This window comes from Fringilla coelebs (genome assembly GCF_963513975.1).
Source record: "Fringilla coelebs genome assembly, chromosome: 7".
Lineage (NCBI taxonomy): Eukaryota > Metazoa > Chordata > Aves > Passeriformes > Fringillidae > Fringilla > Fringilla coelebs.
Window position 1 is genome coordinate 1360134 of NC_140035.1, and position 21556 is coordinate 1381689.

The window sequence follows — 21556 nt, forward strand, 5'->3', positions numbered from 1 at the left end:
AAAATTCTCTGTTTGTAAGCCTCATTTATCAGTGTTTAAAGCAGCTTCTAAATCTCCTGCTTTGGAAGCTTTTGGAAGGAAGGAACTAATTAAAACCATAACATAACACAACATACCCAGCTTAGGCCCAAACTCCATCAGTTGCTTGGCTTAAATTAAGCAGCGTGAAATTCATTTCAGCAATGCCCTCCCAGCATGTCACAATTCCTTCCCATTCACTGCCCAGCATGAACATTTGAAACAAAGTAATTTTCCTATAATTCTGTTGAAGATGGGAGTCTGGTTCTGTCTGACTCTGTGACGTTCTAAACCACTTCTGTTGAAAAAGGTAAAATAAATATTCAGGGTTATTTTGGTTGTGTAAAGCCTGATGGTGTGGGAAGTGGTGACACCACTCTAGAAGAAAATCAGGACACTGTAATCATCAAAATCCTTAAAAAAAGATGTATATTCTTTAAATTAGCTGTTGGAATTAGGAAGAGCATGCAGTGAAAGCAGACAGGTGGCAAGGATCTTCTCAACCCTGAGGAAAATTCCACTTCATTCCTCACATGTAGAATACCCTGAAGGTTCTTGTGCTGCACATCCCTCCTTGGGGGACTGAAGTATTCCATGTGTGCTTGAAAGAGATGGGCTAGTTTTATTTGTTGGGAGGTTGAAAAATCATTTCAGCTAATGAATGGGTGCTGCTGATCAGTCCTCCAGGAGAATAAACTGAAATTTTTCCTTTGTGCAGCCTGGAGAAGAAAAGGCTTTGGGGACACCTCTCTGTAGCCTTCCAGTACCCTGGAGGATTATAGAGTGAGGAAGAGGGACTGGGACAAGGGACAGAGGGACAGGAGCCAGGGAATGGCTCCCAGTGCCAGAGGGCAGGGATGGGTGGGAGATTGGGAACTGGGAATTCCTGGCTGGGCTGGGATTGCCAGAGCAGCTGTGGCTGCCCCTGGATCCTGGCAGTGCCCAAGGCCAGGCTGGAGCAGCCTGGGACAGGGGGAGGTGTCCCTACCATGGCTGGGGTGGCTCTGGATGAGCTTTAAGGTCCCTCCCAACTCAAACCAGTCTGGGATTCTGGGATTCTGTGGTGTCTGAGAGCAGTCCCAGCTTGGCACAGGTCATCCTTATGGGGATTTGTGCAGGAATTTTGAATGAGTTAGAGATGGGACCTCTGAGTGTTTTATATTATGTGGTTTATTTTTCTTCAGGTAGGAAGGGTGGGTTGGGCTCACACCTTCACTGCATGGCTCAGAAGGTCCCAAGACCCTCAGTTACGAGACCTTTTAAGGATTTACTGACCAATAAAGCACTGCCAACAAGGAGATTTATGTTTTTGACCCAATCCTTAAATATTTTGTCTTATGGACTCATGTGTGAGCTTTCTTAGCCAATCATGTTATGACACACAAACCAACAGTGCTGCATCCTAAGCTCCTGGTTCACCTCTGTACTTTTATTTTTTCTATATCTTAAACTCTAAGCTTTCTTCTACTTCTCTCTACTTTGAACTCTAAATCCACATTCTCACTTCTAGCACCTGAGTTTGGGAGCCTTTTCCAAGGGCTCAGATCAAATCCTGTGTTTAATTCTGAACTTTGACTTACCAGCCCAAAGTTCTGAGAGTTCCCTGCGTTTCAGATTCCAACACATCCTGGTTCTCCCAAAGGTGACCTGGTGACAGGAGAGCCCTGGGGAGAGCAAACCAAGCTAAGCTACATGAAACCAAAAGGGAAATAGAGATAAACTGGAACAGAGTGAAATAAGAGGAGAAATGGGAGCTCATCCTCTTGCAGGTCCCAAGTTAAATGTCCCTGGTGCAGTAACAAGGAACTAGCTGAAGGTGTAATTTTTTATTTTTATTTTTTTTTTTTGTTAAGTGATCCACCTCTGTGAGCAGGAGCTCTCCATCCCAGCCAGCACAGGAGGGGGATTGGAGGGTGGTTTAGGAACACACCCCATTATCCCAGCACTTCCTGGCTAAAGCCTGCATGTCTGAGGGAATGCTGTGGCAGACCACATATGGCAGCCACAGATGCCTGTGTACTTGGGAGGATGATTAAGTTTCATTTGGGGGCAGTATTTGTAATTTATTTTTTTTCCTGGAGACTTACAGAACATTCTTGCCTTCCCAACCTGTTATGTGGGACAGACACAGAGCATCCTCCTCACAGGAGAGCTGATTTAGGATACCAGGTGCACTTTTATTATCAGGTTTCATCAAACCCAACAGCAGCAGCTTCCCCAGAGCCTTGGGAAGATCATTCAATGCTTTCAAGAGCTGCAGTAATTAGAAAAAATAAGGCAGTGTCTCTGTGCCGTGTCAGCTTTAGTTTGGAGCCTTTTATCATGGAAAAATAGCACCTCTTTTCCTCTCCTGGGACTGCTGAATAGCTTTCCTGAAAAAGAGGGACCAGCTGCAGAGGGTGAAGCAAAATTCAGGCTGGAGGTGTTCAGGTGTTGATTCAGTCCCAGGTCTCACAATCTGCTTTTGGAATAAAGCACAGATCAGAGCGTTCCCAGGCAGATCTTTGCTGCTTTGTGGCTGAACAAAACCATGGAGTTTGAAAGGTTTGTGTGTTCAAATTTGGATCACTTTGTTGGGTGAAACCCACCTGAGCCTGTAGCCGTCCCTCTGGCTGTGATCCTCACCTGTCCCTTGGCTCTGAGACTGCAGGAAAAGAGCTCTGGGTGTTATATTGTGGAGGAAGATCTGGATTTTTCACCTGTGAAAAGGAAAAGTTCAGAGCAGCTCATCTATTCTCTAACCACTCCCTCAGGCTTTGTGTGTACCTGCTGTGCCTGCTAAGCAAAATCTTGTGCCTTGCATGTTCATTTGAACATTACCAAAAGAGATGGGAGTATTTTGGCAGTAAATAGAGATATGTATTACCAGTATTTTTTTAAAACTCTGTTTCTTAAATGTAGCAACACAATCTGTGCCGAACTGAAGGCAGCTGGAGAAAGGAGATAGACTGCAAGATTTGAAATCCAGGGTAAAAAAAAGAGATCAGGAAATGTTGGAAGAATTGCCCTATTTACTAACAATTAGTATTCCCAAAGAAAAAACATGTTCTAACTACCTAGTAATTTCCAAATTGCTGAGACACCTAATGAGTTGTCTTAAATAAATTTACCAAACATATAGAAGGAAATAATTGCTGAGCATTTGATTCTGAAATCACAACTCGGTGCCAAGCAGTTGTGCAGCTGCCTTGTGTGTGTTGGGGATTCAGCAAGAAAATCATTTCCTTGGGAACTGAACCTTGTCCTGGTTGGGTTTCCAGTGCCACATCCACGTGGGAATTTGTGGAAAAGTCCCAGTGAACCTCTCTGCTCCCTGTTTAACATTGCAGTAGCTGGAATGGATTTTGTAGTTCGAGGCGGATATTAATAATTCCAGAGGATATTAAAGCAAAAGAGGGGCTGTGCTGCAGGTGTGATCTCTGCACCCCTTTCCACGTGGGAATAATGCTGTGCTCTCCCTGCTGCAGCTCCCATGGAATGCTCCCTCCAGCCTGGGCAGGACTCTGCAGTATTTTACTGGACACACACAGATTTTCCTGGCCCCGGTTTCCATTGCAGCACAGCGAGGTTTTCACGCCAAAGGAAGAGATCCCCACTGTTTTGTGTTTGCCTTTTAATTAATTACATCACCTGCCCAGTAATTAAATTTAGCTGCCCACCCTGAGTGCTGGGATGAGATGAGCACCAACTGTGGTGGCCACTGGTATTTAAAATGTGTGGGTTTCTTAAGTCCTCAACTTCTGGTTCTTGTTTTCATGTGAAAATGAGTTAATACTTATTTTCTGTGACCCCCATTTCTGTGACATACTTCTGCTAGTAACCTGTCAGTTAAACCTGCTCCTGTGCACCTGGACCAGGGAGATCTTTGCTGGGGCTTGGAGTGAGCTGCTTCCCCAGGGAATAATCTCCTGTGGGTTTTGTGGGGTGTTTGGAATGGTTTCTGGAGGATCCGTGGCATATGGCAGCATATGGCCCTGCAGCCATGCCTGTGCCTGTTTGCTCTCCTTGTGCTGTGTCAGGAGCTCTGGCAGCTCCCTGGGAACTCGTCAGGGAGGGACGTGGCCTCGATTCTCCTGGGAACTTGCAGAGGGCTGAGGACACTTGGGCTTTTTCTGAGTTGAGGCTCCAGTTTGTGATGGATTTGTCTTGGGGGAGAGGGAGGATGGGCTGATGGAAGCTTCCTGCCAGTGAAGGGGCTGAGAGAGCTGGGGGTGTTTAGCCTGGGGAAGAGAAGGCTCTGGAGATATCCTTGCAGGGCCTGGAGGGGCTCCAGGAGAGCTGGAGAGGAACTGGGGACAAGGGATGGAAGGACAGGAGCCAGGGAATGGCTCCCACTGCCAGAGGGCAGGGATGGATGGATGGATGGATGGATGGATGGATGGATGGATGGATGGATGGATGGATGGATGGATGGATGGATGGAACTGTTTTCTGGGAAGATGATAAGTCTCTGACACTGGTTTCCCAGAGCAGCTGTGGCTGCCCCTGGATCCCTGGCAGTGCCCAAGGCCAGGCTGGACAGAGCTTGGAGCCCCCTGGGCTTGTGGAAGGTGTCCCTGCCCTGGAAGGAGATGAGCTGTAAGGTCCCTTCCAACCCAAACCAGTCTGGGATTCCATGATCCCATGTCTGCTCAGATATGTTTAGTTGAGCTCCTGACCAATTTGAAAGCTTTGGAGAGACCTCTGGTTCAGCTGTTTGGTCTGCTGGGTAATCTCTGAGTTGGCATCAGGACAGGACCTTTGGGATCTGTGGGAATTTGGCTTCCTGGGTCTTACAGAATGAGACTGCCTCGAGTATCCAAAAACCTGTCAGGAAGCTGGGAAGTGCCAGGTGGGGTTGGTGTTGGGGAGGAAGGGAGAGGATGGGACAGAGGGTGAAGCGCTCTGTGCTGTCCCCAGCTGGGATATTGTCCCAACTGCACATTCCCAGTCATTGGCTGGCAGCCCTTTGTGCCCTGGCAGCCCTGTGGGTGCAGGGTGGGCTCTGTGCTCTGCACTGCCATCCCCCTGTTCCCAGCAGGGCAGGGAGCTGAGCACAGAGCTGGCATGGCTGCCTCCCTGTGTGCCCAGTGCCTGCTCATTCCAGGCCACAGCAGTGCCTGGGAGGGGGCTGCTGCAGTAAGGCCCTGCCTGGCCTGATGGGGAGGGCAGGAGCTCTCTGTGAGCAGGGATGCTTCCCCAAAGGCTCTCCGGGTTGGGATGGACCCACAGCACCCTCAATCTTTTCAGGATAGGCTGCCTGTCATCGGGCTGATTGGAGCTGCTAATGGATTGCTGCTTTAATTGCACTAGCAGTGTGACAGAGCATTCCTTAGGGATGGAGGGAGGGCTGTGGATTTATGGCACTTGGGGAAAAATTATTTGCAAGCTCAGTAAGTCTTTATTTTTTAGCTGTGACAGCTAAAGGTTATTATTCCTTCAGTGAGCACAAAGGCTGGATGTGGCTGAATGTTGTAGTGTCTAAGAAGAGGATTCAGTCACCTCTTCCTCCCTAAAGTGCTGGGGCATCCCCATTCACCAGGAATATCGTGTCACCCTTTCCACCTCAGCACGTCCTCCAGCAGCCTCACGTGCAAGACCAGTCAGTGAGCAGGAGAATAAAAATGAGCAGACCCACTGTTCTTTCTGCTTTACCCTTCTCCCTGGCGGTTTTGGGATTGCTTCAAACCTCCATGTTTTTAGCTAAGCTGAATTACATTAGTTGATGAGAGAGGGAGAAAATAAATAATAAATTGCACAAAAAATGAATTCACAGGAGCCCAAAGTGTAAAGGCTGTGAAGTAAGCAACAAGTCTTCAATTGCCTTGAATAATGTAATTATCTGGAAAAGCCTGTTTATTTCAAATTGCCAAATCTGGTGTCATTTGAACTTACTGAAGCCCCACAAAGTTCCTCTGCCTCCCAGAGGGATTTGGGTTAGGTAAGGGTGGGTTTGATGATTAGTCCTCAAATGTTACATGTGAAACTGTGGGCACAGGTGATATCCCCTAATGACCAGGCTGCTGCTCTAAGCAATGGGAAAGTAAAGAAGTTAAAGGGTCTTTTTCGAGAATCCCAGAATCACCATGGTTGGAAAAGCCCTCCAAGATCGAGTCCCAGCGGTGCTCAAACCCTCCCTCCCCTTGTCACCAGCCCAGAGCGCTGAGTGGCACATCCAGTCCTTCCCTGGGCACCTCCTGGGATGGAGACTCCACCCTTCCCTGGACAGCCCCTGCCAGTGTCTGACCACCCTTTCCATTAAAACATTCTTCTTTTAGGAACATCTTGGTGTACAAAAAAAGATGGGAAATGCCTTTCTTCTTTCTTTTCCTCTCATTCCCTATTGCAGTTTCAGCAAGTAGGAGCTTGTCAGAGCAGAACTCACTGCACTTGGTGCTGAGCAGACAGCAGTGTTTGTGTTGGATTGTTGGGCAATATTCTGTCAATATTCCACAATATTTCTGGCAATAATTCTGATCTCCAATCAAACATTTCAAACAGAACCCAAAATTCAATACGAGTCTGGCTCCTTTTCTGCCCCCCTTGGTGCTATTTGCAGAACAGTGCCTGATTTTCAGTGTGATGCTGCAGCTCAGCACCCTGTGAGTCACAGTCCTGGGGCTGCATCTTCCAGATAAGGCACTGGCTGTCGGGAGAGCCTTGGGAGAGCTGGGATCATGCGGTAGGATCGTACCAATCCCTGGCACTTGGCACACGGGCACCGCTCAGCCTGGCACAGAGAGCAGCCGGGGGTGGCCTGGCAGCATCAGCTGCTCTGCCTCAGGCTGTTCTGTTCTGACAGCAGTAAATAAGTCACTGCTCAACACAAACCAGTGTGTGTCCAGCACTGTGTGTCCAGCACAGGGCTTTGGTCCAGTTAAATTCCCTCACTGAGCTGTGCTGGAGCACATCAGACCTGAGTGAGTAAACGACCAGCAGTGCCCCAGGGGTGCCCAGGTGGGCAGGAGGCCGGTGGCTCCTGGGCTGTGCCAGCCCCGGTGTGACACAGCCCCAGGGCAGTGCCCGTCCCTGTGCTGGCACTGCTGGGGCACCTCTGGGGCTGGGGACAGCTCTGGGACAAGAGGGACCCTGAGGGGCTGGAGCTGGGAAGGGGCTGGAGAATCCCTGAGGGGGCTGGGAAGGGGCTGGAGAATCCCCGAGGGAGCTGGGAAGGGGCTGGAGAATCCCTGAGGGAGCTGGGAAGGGGCTGGAGAATCCCTGAGGGAGCTGGGAAGGGGCTGCAGAATCCCTGAGGGAGCTGGGAAGGGGCTGGAGAATCCCTGAGGGAGCTGGGAAGGGGCTGCAGAATCCCTGAGGAGCTGGGAAGGGGCTGGAGAATCCCTGAGGGAGCTGGGAAGGGGCTGCAGAATCCCTGAGGGAGCTGGGAAGGGGCTGGAGAATCCCTGAGGGAGCTGGGAAGGGGCTGCAGAATCCCTGAGGGAGCTGGGAAGGGGCTCAGCCTGGAGCAAAGGAGGATCCCCAGGGATCTTTTCCCTCTCTGGAATTCCCTGCCAGGAGGGGACAGCCGGAGGGTCGGGCTGTGCTCCAGGGAACAGGGACAGGAGCAGAGGGAACGGCCCCAGGCTGGCCCAGGGCAGCTCAGGGTGGGCACAGCAGGAATTTGCCCATGGAAAGGGGGCTCAGGCACTGAGAGGTGTCTGGGTGAGGCCTGGCCAAGCACTGTGGCTGCCGAGTTCCCTGCTCTCTGCTCCATCCCGGAGGAAGCAGGAGGAAGAGCAGGATGTGCAGCTTCCCAGCTGGGAAGAGCTGAGCTGCTGCCAGCTCCTGATGCCGCTGCTCAGCTTGGGGATTCTGCACTTGTTCCAGCTCAGGACCCTGAACTCTGCATCTTCCCAGCCTTTCCCAGCCCTTCCCAGCTCTCCCTGGGTGCAGGATGTCCTGGAAGGAATTTTCTGACGTGTTTAAAATCACAGCTGTGGGTGAAGCTCCTGTTGGCAAATCCTGTTCTTGGCCTGGAGGAAATCTGCCTTTCCCCAAATGAGTATGGAGCAAGGAAAGAGCACAGGCTCCTCAGTGGTTCTGAGCCAGCAGAATCCTGATGGATGTGGATCCACAGGGATGGACGTGGATCCACAGCAGTGGACAGGGATCCACAGCAATGGCCATATATTCACAGCAGTATTTAAGAATATGTGACTTTACATGGACAGTAAGAATATTGAATTCTACAGTGCCTGTGCTGCAGGATATAAATCAATGTAAGGAAAAAAAAAAGAATAAGGATATAATGCTGTAGAGTGGCTCTGTTGGAGCACACAGTGCCCCAGATTGATCAGGAGTAAATATTCTCTGTTTTGCAAGGTTAAAGCTCTGTGTTTCCACTGGCCCCATTCACTGGCCCCACTGGGATGCTGGAGTCAGGCTGGTCTCTATAAAAAGAGGAGCCACTCTGCACTTCAGGGCTTGCCAGGTATCCTGAAAAATGTCCAGAAAATGGCAAAAACCCAACTGTGGCAGCACCTTCTCTCCCCCCTTGCAGGCTGATGCTCTCTGCTGCTGCCTGAACATGCTGCTTTCATGTCATATCAATAGAGAGCTGTTGAGCAGCTTTAATAATGTCATTTTTGCCACTTTTCCCCCCTGGAAGCCCAGAAGAAAGGTCTGTGTGAATGGGAACAAAGCTCTTACACAACAGAGCATATTCATGGGGAGGGATGATTCAAACCAAGCTCTATAATTCCTTAATTATATTTGATGTGACCTAACCCTTGACAATCCTGAGTCTGAGGCTGTCAAACAGGATATGAATATTATAAAGACTTTTGGACAGTGCCCAGAGCTGAGCTGGATTTTACTGTGTCAGTAAGAAAGTGAAGGAGAGAGGTTTTCTCAGCATTTTTGTCTTTGCAAAAATCACTCCAAAAAGTAGAAAGAAACCAATTACTTTTAAAGTATTTCTAAAATTTGGCTGGGGAGGGGGTTTCTGTTCCTTACCTGTGCTTTCTCAGTGAGCTGGCTTTCCTTTCAGGGCTCAGCAGATTCGTACACGAGCAGACCCTCAGACTCTGATGTCTCTTTGGAAGAGGATAGGGAAGCAATCCGCCAGGAAAGGGAGCAGCAAGCAGCCATCCAGCTTGAGAGGGCCAAGGTGTGTTCTGCTCCCTGAGTCATGTAGGTGCCTTCTGCCTGCTGGGAAAATTCACACTTTCTTTTGGAATACTTTGGCTGTTGAGTCCAAGTATGTGCAGAGAAGATGTTTGGGGAATTCAGTGCAAATTGTCCTCTAAATGGGGATGTTCTCCAGGGAGCTGAGCTCTGCTGGCCTGGGTGAAATTATTAGGGCTGTGTTTTTATGGATGAGAAGTTCCCAGTGTTTTTGATGGTTTTTTTCCTGTTTGTAGTCCAAACCAGTAGCATTTGCTGTCAAGACCAACGTGAGTTACTGTGGGGCTCTGGATGAAGATGTTCCTGTCCCAAGCACTGCCATCTCCTTTGATGCCAAGGACTTCCTCCACATTAAAGAGGTAAAACCCAGGAAAAGGGGATGGGAAAGGGAATCTTTCTACAGGCCAAGGGCTTTGATTTGAACAGCTGAGCTATATCCAGGAGGGCACAGTGAGGATGAGCTGGTTCTTCATCCCTCATGGAATTCCTGCACCCTGGGGTGTTTATCCTACCCTGTTGGAACACTTGGTGTTACCAAGATGTTGGAATTTCATCACACAGGAAGGAAATAATACCCTTTAAAGGGATTGGTTCAGATTCTTTTCATCAGAAGCAGTTTGTGATGGATCAGAGATGGTGCAGGAGAAAGGGATTCCGTGGAGCACTAAGGATTCCATGGAGCAGCACCAGGTCATGCCAGGTCTTCAAAAAAGCACCAGATAGGCTCCCTTCCAGAGAGGAAGTAACACTTAGGATAATGCAGTAAGCAAAGAAAATCCTGAAGAGGACAGATGCAAAAATAAGGGAAAAAATGGAATAAATGAGCCCTGAGTATGGCTTTGGTAGAGAAAATTGCATTTTATTGCATGCTGAGCATATTTTATGCAATTTTTTATCTGAAGTGAGCCCTCCACATTTGCATAACCCCCTGTTTTGCTGTGGATTGGTACAGAGGCTTGCAGCTTGCAAAAGCACTTTTTCATCTCTGCATTTTGGGTTTATTTTGGGGTGTTCAGTGCTCATCTGTGTCTTTCTTTGAACACGTGTTCATCATCACTCCAGAGCACTGATCTCCCTTAGACAGAGCACATTCAGGAGGAAAACACCTGCTGCTGCCCCTCCTCTGGTGCTGGAACAGGGAATTGCTTCACACCCCTTCTCCCTGAGAGGGAAAGGCAGTAAATTCCCTTTTTCCAGTTTTTAACCTTGCTTTTCCTGGATGTGGCCACCTTTATTGTCAGAGCACCGATTGAGTTGCACACTCCCAAGCTCCTGTCATGCTGCCCTGGACATTTTTCCAGACAAGTGTCCCAGATCCATGTCTTGGCATTCCATGAGTTGTCTCCCAAGGTCTGAAAACCCAGGATCACACTGCCACTGAGCTGGAAACCATCTGGGGACTGGTGTTTGTCAGCTCAGCCTGCCTGGAGCTGGGGCTCAGCAGGGTTTGGGGAATGGTTCCCCATGCTGCAGAAGGGCTTGGCAGGATTTGTTTGTTCAGTGCTTCCAGGTTTTGGAATTTTGCTGAGCTGGGTACAAAGTCAGGTCACCCTCTGGCAGGATGGAGCAGAGGCAGTGAGTGAGGAGCTGCTATTTTGAAGCTGTGTCCTGTCTGTCTCATCTGTCTCCTCCAAACTATACATTGTGTGCCTGCTTAAAGGATGAAATGGGAACAATTCCTGACAGAGCAGAAGGAATCATGGGCATGGCAACCAGGAGAGGGAACGTGCTCCTCCCACACACAGAGTAACAGAGGGGAGGGGGTGACCTAATGCAGATAAATCCTGTGTTCCTCACTGCAGCCTTGGCATTCGTGTGTGCAGGTGCTCTCAGCAGAACCCAGACTGGTTTGGGATGGAAGGGACCTTAAATGGGTGGGAAGACCTCCCACTGTCCCAGGCTGCTCCAAGCCCCAATGTCCAACCTGGCCTGGGGCACTTCAGGGATCCAGGGGCAGCCACAGCTGCTCTGGGCACTCTGTGCAGGGCCTGCCCACCCTCCCAAATGGGAATTCCTCCCCAGAATCCCACCCATCCCTGCCCTCTGGCAGTGGGAAGCCATTTCTGTGTCTTGTCCCTCCATCCTTTGTCCCAAGTCCCTCTCCAGAGGGCTGATTCTGATCCTATGTCTAGAGGCATCACTCAGAGGTCCATGAAGAAAGATTCCCATGGTCAGACTGTGCCTTTAGAGCCAAAATGGAGCAGGTTTGGCAGAGATTGGTTTTGTAGAGTCAGACTGGTTTGGGTTGGAAGGGACCTTAAAGCCCATCTAGTGCCACCCCCTGCCCTGGGCAGGGACACCTCCCACTGTCCCAGGGTGCTCCAAGCCCTGTCCTGCCTGGCCTGGGACACTTCCAGGGGTGGGGACTCCACAACCTCTCAGTTCACTGATTTCCAACAGCAGGATGCTGAATCCTGAAGGATTTGTCTGGTTCACAGACTGGAAGTAGTTCTGTAACTTAACATACTTCAAATAAAGCTTTGCTCACTGCCACTGTGTGAATCAAGATCAGAACAGCAGGAGGAATAAAGACTTAGTTGGAATGATCAAATCATGGAACCTCTTGCTTAAATATATAAAAGAGGATGAAGAGGTTTTTCAACATATGAGGATTGCATTCCCTTAGTTTTTATTACATGTTCATATTAATGATTGGGTTAATATTCAGATATCTGGGTTCATAAAAACCCATTTATTTTTCAGGGCTGGGTCTCTGTGTTTCAGAGTCATCACCAGGCACTGCAGCACCTGTGACATCAGGGTCCCAGTGTTTCTGTGCTCCTGCAGGAGCTGAAGTGCTTGCAAATGTGGAGCCAGGAGCAGGGATGATCTCGAAGATGAGATCCCTGTGATGGCTTTTTCCTCGAGGCAGCAAACAAAACCCATTCACTCGTGCTGCTCTTAATGACTCCAGAGTCAGTTGTGAAAAGCAATGTTTCTTTTGAACACCGAGCTGCCTAATGAAGCAGAACAGAGGAGAGGCTTTTCAGATACTTTTCTTCAAAAGCTCGGCTGGCAGCAGCTACAACAAATCCTTTTCCACTCCAATATCTACCAAGATCCTGCTTTTCATTTTGCCATCATTAGGGACAGACCAGCCTTTCAATAAAGCAGAAAATTATATGTTAGTAAAGGTCAATGATAAAATGCTGTGCTTTAGGTCTATATTGAAGTTTCTTCCTAAAGGTGAATTTTTCTTCATCTGTCATAACCTGTTAATAACATTCCTACAAATACCTGGAGAGGAGGAAGGGAAAGTGGTGATCTTTTGTCTAGACCATTAAATATGACAAGCAATGTTTGATGGGAAGCTGGAGGTGTTATTTTTATGTTTGCTGCTGGGAGGTTGTTTGGTGGCCTCAGCTCAAAGAAATGAGTTCTGCTCATTAAATCAACCTTGAAATTAAATCAGCAAGGGCCAGGATGAGGGGAAACTGCCTCGGTGCTCTGCTCTCACACATGAGCCTGGTTCATTATCCAGAGTGGAGTTAAGGAGTGTGGGCAGCTATTGGGAAGGATGAAAGTTTGACAAGAAAGTCTCACAGATAATGTGTGCTTGGCAGAAAGGTCTCTGAGTGTAGAACCTGAGAATGAAATAGAGATGGAAGCAAGTTTTGATATAGAAGAATAATAGGTGTGTAAATTGAGGACTGCTGAGCCAGTCTTACTGGACAGCTGAGAAAGTAAAAGTTATGTCAAGCTGGAAAGAGGCTTCGTGACTTAGAGCAAAGGATAAGCTGACCACAAACAAAAGGATGTTTTTACCAAGCAGAAAGATACCACAGGCAAACAAGACATGTCCATGTGGCAAGTAGAAATAAGGTTTAAGAATTTTCCACTGCAAGAAAACTGAAAACAACTTTAAGCTTAAACTGTGACATACTAACTCATATGATTGGTTAGTATTGACCATAATATGTTAATGACAGTAGTCATGATAGGCTGTAGTAAAAGTAAAGGCATAGATTGGTTCTTATGTATCGAGATGCTCAGCAAAGAAAAGTGTATAATGCATTGTAACCAAAATTAAAGGGTCTTCAGGCTTGGCTGCCCCTGGGGCTGACAGCTGTGGGCACAGCTCTGTCACCCACAGCCTGCCCTGCTGTAACAGCTGTAACAGTCAGTTACCTGCAGGAGGAGCTGACAGAGGGAGGGAACTGGGCAGCTGGAGCGGGCAGACCCTTGCTGTGTTGCAGAAATACAACAACGACTGGTGGATAGGGAGGCTGGTGAAGGAGGGCTGCGAGATCGGCTTCATCCCGAGCCCGCTGCGCCTGGAGAACATCCGCATCCAGCAGGAGCAGAAGAGGGGCCGCTTCCACGGAGGGTGAGCGCAGCCTGGCCTTTGCAAACCGCCTCAAATCCTTCCTCAGCCCGGGCTACATTTCCAAAGGTCACCTGCTGCTGCTTTATTGCAGGGCATTTGCAGTGTTGGGTTTGGGATTCCCGCTGGAAGTGCGGATTTGCAGAGACGGGAGACGCTGGTGATGAGAAACAAAAACGGGTTTGACTTCAGGAAAGAGCAGTGAGGGATACTGACAGGAGTTTCTGAGAGTTCTGTGTGCCCGTGGCCTTAAGTCAACTTGGGCTCAAAGTCTCCCAGATTTTTCCCAGCTTTTCTTAGGTGGTGGGTTTTTCCTTCCTTTTTTTCTTTTCTCTCCATTTTGGCCCAAACCAGACTTTGGAATATCAGCTTTGCCATCCTTTATTCTTCATCTTCCAGCCTGAGGTTTTTGAGTCTCCACCCTGCCAGACCTGGAGATTGCAAATCCCTGGAAAAAGGTCTGGGAGATAAACCTGGGTAATGCTTTCAGAATGGCTGAACAGCATCCAAATTTCTTCTATAATTTTTAACACAACTTCAGGGGCAGCCGGTGGGTCTCAACACGCAGAGAAATTCCTGGGTTCAGTGAGATGCTGCTGGGTTTGTATGATGAAATTCCATATTATAATGATAAAACAGTTCATATTTACCTTTTATAGTTAGAGTAATTAGTGTTGGTATGACTTTGTGATTCCTCATGGGACAATTCCTCCCCAAAACCTCCCACATTTCAGGGTGCCTGGTGCTAATGGGGCTCTTTCTGATGCTGTAGGAAATCCAGTGGGAATTCTTCTTCAAGCCTTGGAGAGATGGTTTCTGGTACATTCCGAGCCACACCTACAGCCACAGGTAGGACAGGATTTACTCAAGGAAACCCTTGCTAATAATTCTGCTTAGAAACCCTACATGAGAAATGCAGGTTGTCCCCTTTGCTGAGTTCCTGAGATGTTTTCCAGCAAAGTGTTTGCATGCACAGGGCAGGAGGACAGCTATTCCCAGGCTGCAGGAGTTGCTGAGGGCTGGGAAAAATCCTTGGGAACAGTGGCAGCTGCCCCAGTGTAATGCACAGAATGCCCAGTTTAATGCACAGATTGCCCAGTTTAATGTATAGAATGCCCAGTTTAATGCACAGATTGCCCAGCTTAATGTATAGAATACCCAGCTTAATGCACAGAATGCCCAGTTTAATGCACAGAATTCCCAGTTTAGTCAGGCCTGAGCAGAGGGAGGTGCTCAGACAGAAATCAAAATGCTTTGGCAGAGGGATTTCTGGTTGCCTGGGTGTGTTTTAACCAAGTTCTCATTTGGTCTTCTAGCAAAACAGAAACAAAAAGTGGTAAGTAATGTCCATTTTATTTCCTCCTAATTCATCATTGCCAGGCTTTCCCTATGGATGTTGTTTGCCTGATGATCTGAAGGGTTGTTTTTTCCCTCTAGACAGAACATATTCCCCCCTATGATGTAGTGCCATCAATGAGACCTGTGGTGTTGGTGGGCCCATCACTCAAAGGCTATGAGGTATGGACTGAGGTGTTTGCAATTAATTAAACTTTCATTATCTCTGATCATCCTCAGTAATTCTGTGTGTGGCTCAGTGCAACTGCTTTATGATAACTTCAAGTGATTTAGCTTAAATAATTGCCAAAATGTTCTGTAAGAGCTAAGAGTTACTTCTGACTTGTACTGTTTTAAGCACTGTGCAAATCCATTCTTTTCAGTGCACTCATTCCTGATTAAATCAAGTAAAAAAGAGAATTTGTGTCTGTTACAAGAAGTCAAATTAATGAGCTGGGCTCTGCACATGAAAAATGTTCATCAAACCTGCCTGTGCTTTGAACTTAATTAGCAAAACATTTGAAGGAGCTTCCTTGTTGTTCTCCTTTTTTCACTGTATTAATAAATTCAAATATTTTGCAAAGAAACTTTTAACCCTCCTAAAAGATTGCCCAGGTGGGAGTGGGCAGGATAACGTGCCCAGATAACCAGGACAGCCTTTTTTAAGCTGCTGCAGGTTCAAGTGAGCATTTCCCATGTGCTAAAACAAGCAGAGACTTTTAGCAGGGCAATTCAGGGAGCTCAACCATCTGGGAAGTGCTGAACCAGGAACTAAATGAACATAAAATCAAAGATATACTTCATTAAGCTTAATTAATGTTGTCAGTAATTTATAGGATATTATTAAACATATTGGAATGGTTCTTTTTGGGAGGTGACAGCCCTGGCATAATGCAGTGTTCTGGCATTGTTTTTATGTGAGAGTGACTGAAGGTGCAGCTCAGCAGAGCAGGTACTTCATGTTCTGCTCTCTGCCTTTTAATTTGATGGGGAAGTTTTTTGACAGGAGTAAATTCCCTCTGTGCTGCACCACAGATTAATTTACCTCTCGAGTTGGGAGGGGAGAGAGGCTGTTTGTTCACAAAAACCTCTTCAAATCTGCCACCCTGTCTCTTTATCTGAATAAAACAACACCAAACACAACACCTTGAACATACAGACGTGTAGAAATTGTAACACAAAATATTAATTTCAATAACAAAAATGCTTGATCTTACTTGGGGGAATTTATTTTGACTGTTTTTTCCTGGCTAAATGCTGAAGGAATCAGTTGGAAGGAGGGAAATAAATGGCAGAGAGGCCTGGGGGCTTTGATGAAGCTGCTGCCTGGCCTGGCAGATAATAATTGTCAGCCTGAGCTGTCCTGCAAAGGACAGGGAGCTGCTCAGTAAATCAGATGGCAGAGATGGCAGCTTTGGGGCTGAGCAGCTCAGCTGTTCCCAGCTCCAGCAGGGTTTTTTGCTGTCATCCCTCTGTGAGAGCAGTCCCCAGCAGGACAGATCTCACCCCTGAGCTCTGAAGGCCCCTGTGACAGTGCTGGGTAGGAAAAGCCCGAGTGCTGTGCCCAGCAAACATCCCCATGCTGTGCCCTGCTGTGCAGCTTTGGGGTGGGTGTGAAGGGGTGAGGAGGGCTGGGTGCAGCTCAGGACAGGAGCACACACAGGGGCAGCTCTGCACTCGGGGCAGTGAGTCAGGAAATTCAGGGATTTGCTGCCAAGTGCTGTGGCAGGACGTGGCACTGGGATGGTTCTGCCCAGCGAGGGTGTGGATTGTTGGCTGTATCCCTGCCTTCTACTCACCTCTTTCCTTCCTTTTGGCTTCTTTCTCTCCCTGTCCATCCCCCTGCTCAATCTTCTCCCCTCTGCCAAGGTGACAGACATGATGCAGAAAGCTCTCTTTGACTTCCTGAAGCACAGGTTTGATGGGAGGTGAGAAACTCTGTCCTTCTCATGCTGCTTTGCCCATGTGTTACTAACATTTCAGTCAATTATTTTATTATTTTTTAATACCAGAGGGTTTGCTGCACGATCAAAGCTGATTTTCTGGCTTTGTGTCACCACTGAAGAGTGGGACACGGCTCATGTGTTACTAGGGGTGCACATGTCTGCATTTCTGCCATGGCTGGGCTAGGATTTCTTAGTTTAACACAAGAATTCTGTCTCAGTGTCTTCCCAAAACCTAAGAAAAATCAGATCTAAAATATTCCTTATATGAGATTTTATTTTTACTGCCTTAAGTAGGAAAAATACTGGAAAGGGTGGTTGGAAGAAGGAAATGCTGAGAAATAAAGCACAGAAAAAGAATTGTAAGGAGGGTTCATCTTCAGCTGGAGCAGCATTTCCTGGTGAGCTGTAGAGGATCATTTGGATTTCCTTGCTTGGTCCACTGGCTTGGTCCATGGCATCACCTCAGTCCTTGGAGGTGTCTGCTGCTTCTTTGGGATGTTCTGCCCTTCCCAGTTAGTTCAGGATATTCCAACTGGGAAAAGAGGCTGTTCTGGTAACACATAACACCAAGTCAGGTTTGAAATACCCAAACCACCAGGGCAGGGAAAATGATGTTCTGTAGAAGAGCTGGAGTAGGTTTTGTGGATTTTAGGAGTGAGGAGGTGGCAGGAACTGATCCCTAAAGAGCTCAGAGAGAACATTTAATGATCAACTTCTGTGCAAAGTCTCTCCTCTCCTGCCTGTCCTGAGCTGCTCAGCTCAAGTGATTTTCTGGAAGTCCTAATTCCATCAGCAGTATTGGCAGCTGGATCAGGTGGGAGTATGAAATTTCAGCAGTGGAGAGCTCAGTGCCACCAGCAGCCTGACACCATTGATTTTAGCTCTGAGAACTCAGGAAAAAGCTGCTTCATGGTCCTTCTGCCAACTTTTATGGCTTTGTGGTCTTTCTCCTCCCTCCCTTTTCTTTCTTTTTCTTTCTTTCCATCTCTTCTGCAGTTCTGGGAGAGGTCCATGTTACCAAGGAAGGAGCTGAGTGTCCAAGGAGGAGCCTTTCCAGAGGCATCAGAGAGACCTGACTCCTTCCCTGCCTCTGAATTCCCTTGGCTTTGCCAGCTCCTTCCTTTGTAACTGCAACCTCCCCTGCTGGCCAGTGAGCCCAAGACCCACAGTCCATTCATTGCTGTTTTAAACTCATTTGTACCTTTGGCCTCCACTGGATGCATTTTTTATGTATTATACAGAAAAATAACTGCACTTCTTTTTAACTCTGAAGCTGAAAATTCCACTTAGAGCTGCATGAATCTTAGGTTCTGTGCAAAAGCTGCTGGTCATTCCCAGCTTGCTTTCTTCCCATTTTTCCTGGCTCCTTGGCTCATCCTAAATGGATTTGACATGAGGGGATTGTGTTGGTCTTTGCTTTGTAACATTTTGTGTCTTTCTGACTCACTGACAGATGAAGTAAATAAATCATCTGCCTTAAGGTCAAGAGGTGCAGTGAAGTTAAAGTTGAGTTCAAGCAGCCCAGAGAGCTCCACTTCCTTTTCTCCTGCTCATCCCAGCCCCTGGCACAGCTCCCTGTCAGCTGGCCTGGGTTTACTCCTGGTGTAACTCTGAGGAAGAGGAAGTGCTGCTACATTGCAGCTCCCTTGTTCTGGGTGCCCCAAGCCTCACATAACTCACAGCATTTATGGCACTGTGTAAATTCATGCAGGAGATGAGTGAGCTGGGAGGAGGAAAGTTAATTAATGCACTAAGGAGAATAGCAGGAACTCCATCCCAGGGCTCAGGGAATAGGAAATACATCCCAGTCATCCAGCACTTCTGCTCATTTGTTCTTTAGTGATGCCATAACTCATCTGGAAACATGCCTGAGCCTGTTTGGTTGTGTTTGCCCTTTGGAATGGGCTGTGCCTGTGGAAATCCCACTCCTGTGTTTGTGTGTGCTGTGCTCTCCTGCCAGGATATCCATAACCAGAGTGACAGCTGACATCTCCCTGGCCAAGAGGTCTGTGCTCAATAACCCCAGCAAGAGGGCCATCATCGAGCGCTCCAACACCAGGTCCAGCCTAGGTAAGGCCCTGCCACAGGTGCACTTAGGCTGGGCTTACACCCAGGGGCAGGGCACCATTCCAGCCTTCCAGTCTGAGCTGGAAGGGACCCACAGGATCAGGGATCGTGGATGCAGCTCCTGGCCCTCACAGACACCCCAAAATCCCAGCCTGGGCACCCCTGGAGCAGTGTCCAAACGCTCCTGGGGCTCTTGGGAATGTGCCCATTCCCTGGGGAGCCTGGGCAGCGCCAGCACCCTCTGGGGGAAGAGCCTTGCCCTGAAATCCAACCTGACCCTCCCCTGGCTCAGCTCCAGCCATTCCCAAGATCACAGCAGTGGTGCAGGTTTAAATGTGTCTACAGCATTTTACTGCATAATCCTGAGCTGGCCTCTCAGATCCTCCTCCTTCCCAGCCCTGTGCTTTTAGTTCCACATCACAAGGAGCCAAAGAGCTGTCACTTGTCCAGCCAAGGAAATGTCATTCCTGACCCTGGGACCAGTTGTGTGTTTAATTTTGAGCAGTTACAGCTGAATTTTGCTGTCTGGCTGTGAGACCTTGGGTCCTGCTCCTTTCTGTGTCAGAACTGCTGGGGAACAGTGGCCTGAGGAATTTTTATTTGGACTCCATGATCCTGGAAGTCTTTTCCAGCCTTGATGGTTCTGTGATTGTGTGATTCTTTCTTGCACAAGGGTGGAAATTTCTGTGTGTCACGTGCATTCCAACATCCTGCTCTCTGGGACACCTTCCCAGGATCTGAGAGGAGTTGGGTTTGGTTAAAAAAAAGAACAAATTCCAAATCTCTGCCATCCTGAGTGAGTGCTTGCACTAGAGGTACAGGTAACAGGTTATTTTATGGCAATGCCATCAATTCACGTGTGGAGTCTGTGGCAGTAAGTGGGTGAGGACATTTTTATCCCAGTGCTCTGGGGTTCAGTGGTTTCTGAACAAACCTGCTTTGTTTTCCTTTGCAGCTGAAGTGCAGAGTGAGATTGAAAGAATCTTTGAGCTGGCCAGGTCCTTACAGCTGGTTGTGCTGGATGCAGACACTATAAATCACCCTGCACAGCTTATCAAGACATCTCTAGCACCAATTATTGTCCACGTGAAGGTGTCCTCTCCAAAGGTAATTCCTCACCTTAAGATCCAGGAGGGGGCTGGAGGGCAGGGTGGGAATGGGCAGTGTGGAATCTGCACCTGAAAAGGAGAAAAAGTGCCATCATGTACTGCTGGTGTGCCACTGTCTATCCAGCAATCCAGATAATTCTCTGTAAATATAATTTTCATGCTTCTCTATTGTCACAAATACCTTAGGACTTAAATTGGGATAAAGCAGAAATGCATTTGAAATTTTTCAAGGGCTCAAACATGACCCAGAGGGAAATGTTCCCAGTTCTCAGAAGGGTTATCAGAAAGGTTTGGGATATTCAAGGGCAATGTTTTATGGAGAGCTTCTGCCCTTGATAATCCCTCAGGGGAATGTCAGGCTGAGCTTTAGGGAGATAAATGATCCTTAAACTCACCTTTTGCCCTTTCCTCCTGGCAGGTTCTGCAGCGACTGATCAAGTCCAGAGGGAAATCACAAAGCAAACACTTGAACGTCCAGTTGGTGGCAGCTGATAAACTTGCACAATGCCCACCAGTAAGTACAGAGGAGAGGCTGAAGAACTCCTGCTTTGTGGAATTCTGCTGATTCCTGCTGTGCTGGTCCCTGTGCAGAGCTGGCTCCATCCATTACCACTCCCTGGTGGTGCTCACACGGCCCTGCACTCGTGAGGCACAAAGTGCTGCAGACTTTCATCCTGGCTATCTCCTGCCCTGGGTTTGTTTTGGTCTTTGGCAGGGTGACAGGGCAGGAATGATGTGGAGGGGACAACAAATCTGTTCATTAGCAAATTACATCATCTGTGGAGCTGCAGCTCCCAGAGGGACAAAGTCTGGCTTTGGAGAGGCCTCCCCTCCCTGCACAGGGAGTGTGTGGAAAGGGAAAGGGGAGTGTGCAGGCATGTGAGCCCTGCTCCTGATCCTGCAGGCCATCCAGTCCCCTCACCAGAGCACAGCCACTGCTCTCCCAGCTCCTGAGCAAAGATCCTGCCCCTCTCCTGGAGTCCTGAATTCCTGCTGATGGAGCAGAGGCCTGCAGGGCTCATGGGCAGGGCTGTGGGAGAGGCTCTGCAGGGGTTTGGACAGGGCAACTCAAACTTGCTTTTAGTTTTGAAAGCCACACCTGGTTTCTGGGACAGAGGCAGTGGGAATGGACTTGGATGTGGCTTTCTGTGGGATGCTGGGATGGGAGTGCAGAGTGCAGAGGTACCAGGGCAATGACAGCTTCTCTGGGGAGCCTGTTCTTCTGCAGAGCTCAGCTGTGTTACATTCCTCACATGGAACTTTTTACTGAGTTGTGATCTCTTAAAATGCTGCTGGGTTATTCCTGTGAGCCATCCAAGTCCCACTAACCCAACCAGAACTGGAACTGTCCTGGAGAACAAACTGATCCCTCTAAAACACATCCCTTCCCAACTGCTGATCCCCCTAAAACACATCCCTTCCCAACTGCTGGTGGGAGTGAGCTGGTGAACAGCAGTGCAGCTGTCCCTGTTTGTGATGTTTGCCCTGAGCTGACACAGGGAACAGCCCTCTGCACGTTGTCCTGTGTGAAAGGTTTGTCCTCTGGCACCTGCACACAGAACCCTGGGAGTTCCACAGCCTTGTTTTGCTCTTTCTCCAGTGATTTCTTCTTACTCAGCTTCACTTTGCTCACATCAGCTGAATGAGAGAAG

General features: G+C 48.3%; 1 protein-coding gene across 1 annotated transcript in view; it reads left to right on the top strand.

The window, feature by feature from the left end:
* CACNB4 (calcium voltage-gated channel auxiliary subunit beta 4) overlaps positions 1–21556 on the top strand; it is a gene marked incomplete at its 5' end in the record, with an annotated part of 42775 nt that overhangs the window by 13629 nt on the left and 7590 nt on the right. The window contains 10 exons of the mRNA XM_084209443.1: positions 8987–9106; positions 9360–9482; positions 13320–13450; positions 14220–14296; positions 14764–14783; positions 14885–14965; positions 16652–16710; positions 18689–18798; positions 19751–19902; positions 20323–20418. Coding sequence (XP_084065569.1) covers positions 8987–9106; positions 9360–9482; positions 13320–13450; positions 14220–14296; positions 14764–14783; positions 14885–14965; positions 16652–16710; positions 18689–18798; positions 19751–19902; positions 20323–20418 — 969 coding nt within the window. The remainder of the gene's footprint in view (positions 1–8986; positions 9107–9359; positions 9483–13319; positions 13451–14219; positions 14297–14763; positions 14784–14884; positions 14966–16651; positions 16711–18688; positions 18799–19750; positions 19903–20322; positions 20419–21556) is intronic.